An 11,384-nucleotide genomic window follows, 5' to 3' on the forward strand; every position below is an offset into this window, starting at 1 on the left:
CTCTCCTCTAGCCCAAAGGTATTTATATGCCATGGAAGTACAGTAAAACCCTCTAAACTAAGTACTGTAGCTCTGTACTGCTGGAAGGATGGGGGATTGCTTCAGCACTACAAGGCTTGGCTTAAAGGGGGGAAAGCCTGCAGAAGCAGAAGATTCCTCCTGGTGCGTGCGTCTCTTCTTGCTGCTCCCTGTTAAAAACATTTAAGATAGATCCTGACGCCGTGTTCACGGTGAGCGAGCCTCATGGGCTCTGAGGTATTACAGCTATAATAAATAAGCAACTGGGAACATTTTTCCCCTGTGAATTACTGCCAGCTGTGTGAGGCTTTGATTTTTATACTCTGTCTCCCACTAAATACCGGATAGTCAACAAAATTAAGATTACCATCAGGGATCTTGACTAATGCAGGGATTATTATTGTGGGGGTGGCTGTTTGCATCCAGAAGCATAACTCTCTCTGCTTGGTCTGTTACGCATTAGGGTCTAAGGTGTCTGTATATCAGCAGCCTTGTATTTTGAAGGGAAAAAGTGGAAACTGCCTTTGAGTTAGGGAGGCAGAGGTCTTGTGAAGAGGTGGGAGTAAACACTGAGGGTCTTGGGATATAGGCGTCTTGCAGAGAGTGCCGCTCGCTGGGGTTAACTTCAGAGGTGAAAGGGGTCATCGGAGACCACAAACCGCATGGCCTCGCGTTGCAGCCCGTCGCTATCTCGTGTGACGAGGTCCTGGCCCCACCATTGCTGGCAGCGCTGCCGGATCGCACAGCGAGCAGGAAATACCAGCGAGGAGCCCTTTCTCATGCTCCCGCCAGCCGCCCTTGGACGGCTCACAAGGAGCAGACGTTGGGAACCGGCCCCGCTCCATCTCCCACCTCTCCTTCCCCCAGTGCTGCCTCCGGACATGAGCAGCGGCTCCTCGGGTGAGCCAGACTCTCTTCCTAGGACCTACTGGGCTGCCCAGTTTGTTAACAGGGCAACCAGTTGTTGAGCTGAAACCTACAGCCTGAGCGTGCTGTGGAGCACTAACAGCGGCGTTTGATGCCGACTGGGTAAAATGGATGTTGGTGCATCTCCGCTGGGAAGCTCGTAGCCCATCTGGAGACCAGAAGTCTGTCCTCCCCCGGCGGCTGCGGCCGCGTAACTGACCCCCAAGATTGTTCCTAAATCCAGGCACAGATACCATAACGGCAGTGGCCTGGCTATGGCACGGCTGCGGCTTGCCTCTATCAGCTGCCGTGACGTGATCCAGAGTCATGCTCTGAGGATCCGGGACATCTTCTGTCCACTTGCATGCCTGATCTGTAACTTGAAGACTGCATTAAATTTCACAGCCTGAGATAATTCTTCCTCTTCCCCAGCATTTGTGGGTTGGTTTTCCCCTCTCGCTTGCAATGCCATTGAGCTGAGGGATTTAATCTGAGAGGGGTTTGACTTGCAGCATTGCGGGGAGAGACTCTGGTCTGCAGCTGGGAGACCTCCGCCTGTCTCCGGGGAGCTGCTCAGATACATCGCTTCTTCCAGAGGGATGGCAGTTTCCCTCCGTTGTAACCTGTGACTTGGAGCTCAGCTCCTGCACCAACACGGCCGTTGTTGGGCTGTGCCTGATCCTCCTGCAGCTGGAGCCATCCTGGCTCCCGGAGCATCTCTTGGGACCAACAGGAGCAAGAGGAGTCTGGGGAGAAAGAGCAGGAATTCAGGTCTTCAACCCCGCTGTCCAAGTGAACGTAAAAGCAGGCAAGTGGCCATACCCTCGTGAAGGGGCAGAGTTCAAGAGCACAGTTATTTTTAGTAATAATTTCGGAATGGAAAATGTCTTTCAGCTTAATGAGCTTGTTTCTTATATCCTTTTAAAGTGCTGCTCTTTAAACTAGCTGGTTAAATTATGCTGAGTTTGTTTTTTGTTTTTAAGGATACTCTTAGGTTGAGAAAACGGGTTTGGTTTATGATTTTCTCTCATTGCTTTAGCAATGTTGCTGTTTGCTTATACTTTGCGGTGTCCGGCTTTTGAGAGTGAAGTGAGCTAGCGATTTTTACTGTTGTTTTCCAGAGCTGTTCCCCATGTGGACTGACTGCATGCAAAGGTTTCACTCCACTTTTTAACACTCTGAAGTTACCTTTTTTATCATCACAGTGGTATTTTGCCTATCTTAAAAAAATGCAATATTCAACTAAAAATGTTGGCGAAAACACCGCCATTGATTTCTTGTATCTCAGCTTTTGAGGTTGTTTATGGTAGTAGCAAGCTGCATTTTTGAAAAAAGAAGGAGGCACAAGAAAGCGAAGCAGGAGAAACACTGTGCGAATTAGTTTCTCAGCTATCGTGGCATTTTCGATATAAACAGGTACCTCAGGCGTAAGCGCTTCAAGATGCTGATGATACACAACTAAGATGTAGCTTCATAAAAGGCAGCAGAGCCTAATAAATTCCACCGCTAGCGAAACGGAAATCCCCAATAACCCTCCACCTGACACTTCATAAATAAAACAGCCACCCACCCACCCACTTGTAGGCTCAGAGAAGACTGGGCAGGTTTGGGTCTTGGAGGCCACCAGAGCCTGCGGGCTCTCCAGGAGGGTGGTGTGCCCTGGCCGTGCAGGGCTGTGTCCCCAAAATGCATCCAGGTTGGGGCGGTCTGGAAAGCATCATCAGCCCTGTTTGCTTTGTGGATCCCTGCATCTGCCGGGGAATGGCAAGGAGCAAAAGGGATGAAGGTAGGAGAGGATCAGAGCGTGCTAAGGAGAATGGGAGAGCCAAGGCCAAAAAGTGCATCTTCTTTCACCCACAGCTTTTGCACTGCCCGAGAACCGGGCTGAGCATCGGTGCCTGCCCCCCGTGGTGCCAGGCTCTCTGTGCCCCGGGACTCCAGGCGCTGGATCTGTCCTCCAGAGAAAACCCCATTCAGTCCATTTTTGGTGGGAGTGAATTATCCTTCTCCTCCTCCCCCATGAAAAGAAACAAACCCCAGCCAGTCATCCGTACTATTGTTCCTGGAAGGGTGGATTTTCATCTCAAAAACAAGCACTCATCTGTATTAACGCTGGGTAAGTGGTAATTAGGAGCCGCCGTAGCCGCCACGTCTCTCCCAGCAAACAAACACGCCTGCGATGCTCCTACCCACGGGGGCTCTCAGAAACAGTCTCTGCCTCGGTGGAAAATCCTATCCCCTTTGTGCCTCCTCCTCCCCTCGTTAACATTCCTCCGGCACAAAAGCGCGGTGGCCGCTGAGCATGGCAGTGCCGGTGGCAGATGGCCATGCCGCGGCATGGGGGACCCGGCTGTGAGCGCCTGCGTTGCATCTATGACCAGGCTTTAAAAACAGAGCATGCACTCAAAATCTTTCTTTTTTTAAAATTCTAATTAGTCCGCAGATCATAGCATCAGATTGCTCTCCGTGAACCCAAGTCTTAAAAAGGAAAGAACTTTGGCTGGAGAATTGGGATCCTGGGATGTTCCCACAGCTCAAAGAGCAGGGACTTAGCGACGTTCATCACGAGGCTTGCGATGAAGTGGCAGGAGTTGGGGATGCTGCTGTGGTTTCTCAGCAGTGTCTTTCAAGTCCTCCCAGAGCCTCAGCAAGCAGCTGCTTCTTCTTCAGCAGCTGGAAAGTTCATTACTCAACCGCAGCCACCCGCACTGGTTGGTTTGGCCACCTGCGCCAGGTTGGGTGCTCACTTGGCAATGGACTCAAACCTGCTGCTTTAGCCATCAGGTGCTGCTCCACAAGCAAAGGCAAGGCATCCATCGATGTGCACACTGGCAGAGGATGGATCTGGCATTTTTGCACATCAGCCCTTGGACCTGGGCAGCTGAGGTTCGTCTGCAATCCACGGGACGAGACATTTTGGTTCCTAAGGAGAGAGGGGTCACCGAGAAGTGGTCTTGACACATGGGACTCCATATCTTGCTGTACCACGGCCTGGGGAAGTGCAGATGGGCTGGAGAAGCTCAAGATGAAAAATGACAGCAACTGGCCTTAGGCAAATACAGGCCAAATCAAGCGGAATAACACAAGAGCCTCTTCATCAGGTGCCATGGAAAACACAGGCTTCTGTCCTTGGCTCGACTCAGACATAGCTGGAGGAGGTGGGGCTGCCTCTCAGAGCTCTTTGACTACAACATCTTTTTTTCTCAAGTGGATTGCAAGGTTTAAATGCTTCCCTTATGTTAGGAAAATCAGGCTAGAAAACCTCTCAACCATACGAGTCTCCTTGAAGAAAAATAAAGGCATTGGCACAGCCATCGACACAGAGGAGAGCATGGGGAAGCTCATCTCTGAAAGCACGACAGCTTGGGACTGCTTTGCCTTGCAGGAGAGTGTTTTCTGGGTTGCAGCAAGCGATATGCCTGGCTCGCCTCTTGCATTTAAGAGGAATAGACCCACACCCTTGATCAAATGCTATGCCACCCTCCTGACCAGAAAAATCAGCATCATTGGGAACAGCACGGTCCTGAGAGCGGATCTCGTCTAACACCTGCAGCCTGAGCGGTGAGGTGGAAGGACAAGGACACGGGCCCCTCTCGATGGCTTCCCCACGTCTATCCAAGGCAAGCCCCGTGGTTTGTCCCGACGAGCCCGTCTGCTGAGGCAGTAATGGAGTGTGATGGGAGACAGGAGGGTTGTGCTGGTCTTGCAGAGCCCTTACCAGCCCTTTCCTCCTCCTGGTGAGCGGCAGCTCAGCCCACAGCAGCGGGGATGTGTTCTCCAGCCCTTTACCTCGTTATCCCCATCTTATTGCGATTAGAGCAAGAGAGCCCAGCTGAGGTTTGGAAAGGTCCTTGTAGGTCACGCTGTCAAGTGCCTTGTTATCCCAGGCACTCTGTAGTTTGATCCTCTTCCCAAGGTCCCCTTGAACAGAAGCTGGATGTCTCCGTACTCACCCAGCTATGCAGAAGGGGACAGTGCAGAGGGGGACATCGATGATGAGCAAGAGGAGGGAGCTGGCAGCAGAACCAGCTCCCCTGAATTGCAGCGCTCTGTCCTGTCCTTGCTAATCCTGAGAAGCATCACGTGTGAGACAGGAGGGAGAAGCACCTTGTGGCCTCTCTAGAGTTGAGAATATTTATTTTTTCTTACATATACATTGATTGTGTCACAGGGAGAATTTGGGTTGGAGGAGCCAGTCACAGAACTCCTCTGTTTTTTTCTGTTTAACCTGTGAGTTTACAACTTACATGAAAGATTGAGAAAAATCCAGCAGAAGCATCAAGAACCAAATGATATAATGACCTTTGTTTGTAAATTTTACTGTGTTACAGGGATGGAGCACCATCCATCCCGGCACACAGGACTTCTGGGAAGCCGAGAAGATCAAGGTATTCCCATTTCAGTATTACCAGACGAGCTGCCATGTAGCTACCACATTTGTATTTCTCTTTTCTAAGAGATAAATAAAAACCAAAGCCATAAAGAAACTCAGCCCAAACCAGAGCCATTTGAAAAATGTATTTTTGTCATCTTCAGTGTAGCTTATTTGACTAATGCCCTGTGGGTGTGAGGAGTGGACTCCAGAGATAAGGTCCTAGGTCTTTATGGTGAGGAGTCTCCTCGCTACTGAAGATTTTGCTTTACACAAACATCCAATATTGCATGATTTTTTTAAAAAAAAAAAAAAAGGAAAAACTGATTTGCTTGAATACTTGCTCCTTCTTTCCTCCCCCCTACCCCTCCTCCTATTTTGTCCTACATCTCAAGAAACACAGTCCCCATTCTTTTCTGAAATGGCCATGTCCCCCTCAGCATCTCTACTAAGAAGGAGCACCAGCTTGTCAGGTCCTCAGCAGCTCTGGGGAAATACTGATTGCAGTACGTTGCAGACATCTACCACTGGGCTTGTGCCTGTGGAGATCAGAGACATGGAGGACTCTGCTAAGAATCTGGAGGACTGGCAGCTCTTGGACACTTTTGCCTGCCCCTTGCGCCTTAGATGTCCTCTCGGTTCTGCTGAGCTTCTGAAGCACAGGCTGCAGGGATGGCTGCATCTGCAGGGATGTCCAAGTCTTGGAACCCACAGAGTACAAGAGTCTCGAATGCCTTTCAGGACAATGTGTTGGGCTTGCCACCCCTGGAGCTGTGTGATTCTTCAGGGTGAATCTGAAACTGGGAAAGTGAAGATACTAGATTTGAAACGAATGCAACCTCTGGATCCTGAAGAGGGACTTTGGGAGGGCCACACCTGGAAGAACGAGGTGACAGTAGGAAGACCATCGGAGGGGAGTTCGTGTGTGCATTGGATACTGTACCCCAAGGCCAGGCACAGAGCTGTTGCAGGAGCGAACCTGTTGCTGACATGAGGAATGAAGCTGTTCCCACGTCGTTCCTTGAGCTATCCATGGGGAGAGAAAATAGCATCTACAACTGAGTCAACATCTAGAGAAGCTACTGCCTCACAGGCATCCCCGAAAGCTACATCCAACAACCAGGGCTGGGCAAGTGTCCAGCATTCCAACATCGTTTCCAAGTGAGGAACAGGTCAGGTTCATAAACACCTGGTAATGTGGATCCTGCGAGCAAACAGCAACTGTACTTCACATAGTACAGTCACCCCATCCTGCAGATGCACGCCTCGGTGAAGATCTGCGCACGAAGCAGCTTTTAAGGGGGAAGGGAGGATAACGGCGTCTCTGAGCTCAGCGCTGGGGAACAGTCACTGCTTTCGTGCAGCCCAGAGAGCCAGGGACAGGGGACGGATGGATGGAGGTCATCCAAGCTGCAGGGGATGGGGGGGATCGCAAACTGATGCCGGGCTTGTCCTGGCTTTGGAGAGAGTTGCCTGGTCTTGGAAACATGGGGGTAGCAAAGCAGGTAAGGCTCTCCCTGGCGGGGGCTTGGTTTATCTTTGGACCTGCCATACCCGGTGAGAATACGCCATCTGCTCTGCCTGGTGTGGCTGTGCTGCCGGCAGCCAGCTGGGCTGGGGCGAGTGTCGAGGGGTCTGCCTGGGGCTGAGCAGGCGGGGATGAGCCAGCGTTCGCTGACCCGCTCCGCAGCGAGCAGCAGCACCAACTTTCTGGTGTTGCAGCTCAAAGCACAGATCAATAGAAGTAACTACTTAGGTGTATAATCTCTTCCCATCTGTCTCTTCCATCTATCGCTTGTATCAGCTAGATGCAGCCTAATCACTAGCAAATGCTGTCGTGATGACCTGTAAGATTCACTCTCCTGTAACCCTTCAAGTCTGTCTGATTCTTCATCCCCCAGAATGTGACTGTTGCGTTTGATGAGGTTGAGATTTGCAGATTTAAGTAGCCACTGTCTCCCCAGACCTCTGCAATGCTTTCCCACAAATCCCAGTGTCCGGCTAAGTCACTGGCAGCTGAGCAAGAGGATTTGTTTTTTGGACTAACACCCATTCCCAGCGGAGTGGCCCCAGCAGTGGAGGTGGTTGATCTCGGAGCCAAGGAGCCACGCTTTGCACCTTTATCCATAAGACCTACTGTGACTGTGCATCAGGTCTTTGGCATTTAAGTCATTTTATAAAATCCCGTTTGTTGAGGGTTAGCCTTTCTCTTAGGCTTTTCTGTTATTTAGTAGGTGTTTTATCTCTTCTAATGTGCCCAAAGGAGTTTTGGTGCATCTGTGCTGTTGAAGAAGGGTTGGCATTAAGCAAGAATCTCTAGCCTTTTGATGATTGAGAAAGCAGGACTAGGGGTAGGGGGAGAAATTTAGGCAGGATTTTATGTTGGCCTGAAAAAGTGAAGAGAAGAATCCGTGCCAGACAAGAGCCAGATGGACAAAAGCCGTGACACAAATCTGAGCTCTGACAGCAGCAGCTTACCTGGCTCTGGCAAACCAAGCAGAAAACATTGCGTGGGCCTCGGGAGCCTCTGCAGCCCATAAACTTAAGACCAGTTTGCAAAAAAATAACCTCTTGCTTTTTGCATAGCAGCTTTCACATGGAAGGAGCCTGAACACTGTTGACGTGCAGCAAACAGCAACGCTGCACCGGCGGCTGCTGCAGGAGGGGAGGGCGAGCGGTGGAAATCAGCCCCAGGTCTGCGCGTCCTGGGGTGCAGCTGGGTTAATGGGATCAACGCCCGTATAGGTCTCTTCGAGCATGTGTCTTAATTTCCTGTTTTTTAAGGAAGAAGTTTTATATTCTAGGTTTTATTTTTGCACTTGGCATAGAGCTGGTGCCATTGATTGCCTAAAAAGCCTTATAGTGTTACAGACAGCTCTGATGGAACGATAACTGTGGCCCTGCTGCTTTCTCTTAACATCACATAACTAGCTTCCAGTTCAGCAGAGTGGCAAAATGTTAGGATAATTGTCAATAAATAGCAGGCCTTTTATGTTACTGAATGCCTCATTCAGTCCTCAGCAAAGAGGTGGATAAGTTCAGGGAATTGTCTCTTATGACCAGTGATGGAAACTCCTGTTGCTTGAGCTGTGCTCAGCTAGACTGGACTAAAATGTACTGTGGGAAACAACAGTGTGTGGAAAAGTGTGTGATTTAGGGTATGTACCATGATGATTGAGAAGGAGATAGTTACCGATGTAACTGTCTGCATAAAGCTACTTTCCGGGTTTAGGGAAGGTGTGTGTGCTGGTTTCAAAGGGCGATCATTAATAGTAATGTTACTAGCATCTAATAAGTGTTTTTCATCTATGTACTGCTCAGACATTAACTCATCAGCATGTGACATGCTTCTGGTTAGATTACTTGACCACACAGGATTTGAGACAGGTCTCTCCTGTCTGTTTAGAAATTGCCCAGAGACAAAGTCAGGGTGGTGGTTTGCATCAAGTGCCTGCCGGCAGATCCCCGCTCCCAGCTCGGGTCCCACGGTAGCACCGTACCATCCTGCCACGGAGCCTCGCGGCAGCCATTAGCATCACTGCTGGACCAGGGAGCTAGAAGCTTGACAGGACCTCACAGAGATTCAGCACTAACAGGCTCAGAAGATGGTTGAACTCTGGACTTAGGCTTTAAACTGACTGATTTCTCTTTTATTTAGGATTGCCTTATGCTATCACTTCACCTCCTTGTTTTCTTCCCCTGCAGCAGTACCCATCCATTTCCCTCTCCCACAATGACTCACCGAGTAGCTTCCTTTGCTTTTCATCATGTGTCTTAAACCTTTTTGCTTCCAGGGCTCTCCCTCTGCAGAAAGAGGAGTTTCCCAGCAGAGGCCAGGTCTGAGCAGGAGCCTTCCTCGCCGTGCTCCCAGGGGGGCACACGCGGGGCACCTCTCCCAGGCCAGGGCTGCTCGATGGCTTCCCCAAACCTCACACCCCCTTGGACTTTCCAAGCCCAAGACCCACTGACCACAGTGGTGGAAGGGTCCGGTGGGAGAGCAAGACTGTGTGACCCTACAGGTCTGAGGATGCTTTAGGTTTTCATGGCTAAGTAACTCCTGTAGCTCCTTGGAGATTCGGGGGTCCCAGCTCAGCCCATGACACCATGGCCGGGAGCCCTAGACTGACACTGTCCCTTCTCTGTCGCCTTCCAGCTGTCCAGGAGGAGAGGCAGCGGGGCAAGGACCGCAACGAGAATGAGGTAGAGTCAACAAGTAGCGCCAACGAGGACATGCCCGTCGAAAAGATCTTGGAAGCTGAACTCGCGGTGGAACCAAAGACGGAGACGTACATTGACGCCAATATGGGCTTGACGCCGAGCTCGGTAAGGCACCTCTCCCCTTGGCCCTAACCCCATCCCGGGAACTTGGGATGGAAAGGATGGCTTGTGGGGCAACAGGATTGACCTAGCATGTGAGCCTAGGTCAGAGAGGGGTTGTCGTATGGGAAAAGCAGTAGAGCTCAGAAATGCAACTTCTTAGCTCTGCTCTAGACACCATGTGTGAGCTTAGGTGAAAGCACAAGGAAAGCAAACCTCTCTGCCCCTGCGCAACCACCAGCATTGGTACTTTTCTGTCTCACAGCCGTAGGGAAGGAACAGGTGCTGTAAGGCATAATTAGAAGGGCTCACAGAGAAGGTTTTTTTTTTTAGTTAACAGCCCTTAGTGCTAAAAGGCAGGAAGATGCTCCATGCTCTGAAGAGCTAGGAGTCCAATCAAGCCAATAAACAGAGCTGTGAGGCTGAAGTGCAAAGAGATAAGAGCTGTAAAACTGGGGTGTGACTTTTCAGATGCAGAATTATGCAGCGGCTTGGCTCTAAGAAGAGAAAGCCTGGAGAAGTTTGGTGGGAAGATTGCTTTCAAGTTCCTTTCCCATTTAGAAGCTTGCATTATAACTGGGCCTGCTTGAGGCACTGGGGCTCTGACAGGACCTTGTGTAAACAAGAGATAGCTGACGGGGAAATAGGAGAAGAGTGAGAAGCTGTGATGAGGGAAACTGTCTTCATCCCTTTCCTAAGAGATTCCCTTAGCAGCAGCTTATAGCCTCGCTTAGAGGAGGCTTCCCTGCGAAGCAGCTACCTCCAAATGCGAGAGCCAACCTATCCTCTGAAATGCTGTTTCTAGGATAGATCCTATGCAGAGCTCTCATAAAAAACCTTAGTGCAGAGAAAAGAAAGTACTTGCTGCCCAGTCTAGGCAGCATTTAAGATGCAGTCCCCATTCCTCGTTAGCCCCTGTTCCTGGGAAAGTAGTGGGAATAGAGGAATGCCTCTGAAAGGCAGGACTGCAATTGAGACAGTACAGCAGTAGGGTCAGGAGTGGGGCTAATTACCCCCACCCTTGGGTGCACCGGGGGAGCCCTGGGATGCTGAGGGACTGGGAAGTCTCAAAGCAAAGAGGTGGAGGGGGAGAGGAAAAAAAAAAATTACTGTGCACTGTCATGCATGTGCTCTTGGGGCTGGGGTCAGCTGCACATGTTTAATTTCCCATTTGCCTTACAGTGATGCTTTCTGGCAGGCACACATGGTCCCACGGCATGCTTTGGTAGCGGGAGGGGGCACCGCCACTGCAAGGTGTCGTCAGGGCTGCGGAGGGTATAGATTACTCCCATACCCTGCCAGCTCTTGCCAGCCTTGCTGCTGAGGGGGTGGAAAGGCTGGAGTGGGGAGCATCTCCTGGCTGCCTAGTAGTCCTTCGGGGGGGCACAGGGGTACAGCTGGGGCTCTGCAAGCGTGCAGGCTGGCTAACCTGGGAGAGCAGGATCATATGCTGAAATACCCCTCGGCATTTCCTATTGCTCCTTGCTAGGTGTCTGAGAGGTTGAGATGATGAAATGCAGCTATTTCTAGCAAGTGGAAGGACTCTGCAGTATTTCTTTTCTGCTACAATAATACTTTATCTCTTTCTTTATATGAGGCTTGGAGGATTGAGCCAGGAACACCTTATCTGGCAGGGCTTGACAGGAGATCTGAGAGTCAGACTGCTCCTTGTAGGAGTCTTAAGTCTTGATTGCCTCTATGGGATGTTCTTTTTGGCCTTTACCTACAAGGACACTTTATGGCTGGGGTGGTGGGGGGGGGGGTTTTTTGT

General features: G+C 50.5%; 1 protein-coding gene across 1 annotated transcript in view; it reads left to right on the forward strand.

Moving 5' to 3' along the window:
- Positions 1-11,384, forward strand: part of LOC104163864 (retinoic acid receptor RXR-alpha) — a 31,431-nt gene that overhangs the window by 4,045 nt on the left and 16,002 nt on the right. The window contains exon 3 of the mRNA XM_009703000.1: positions 9,450-9,619. Within this exon, the coding sequence (XP_009701302.1) occupies positions 9,450-9,619 (170 nt within the window). The remainder of the gene's footprint in view (positions 1-9,449; positions 9,620-11,384) is intronic.

The sequence above is a fragment of the Cariama cristata genome, unplaced genomic scaffold (assembly GCF_000690535.1).
Source record: "Cariama cristata isolate BGI_N322 unplaced genomic scaffold, ASM69053v1 scaffold18216, whole genome shotgun sequence".
NCBI lineage: Eukaryota > Metazoa > Chordata > Aves > Cariamiformes > Cariamidae > Cariama > Cariama cristata.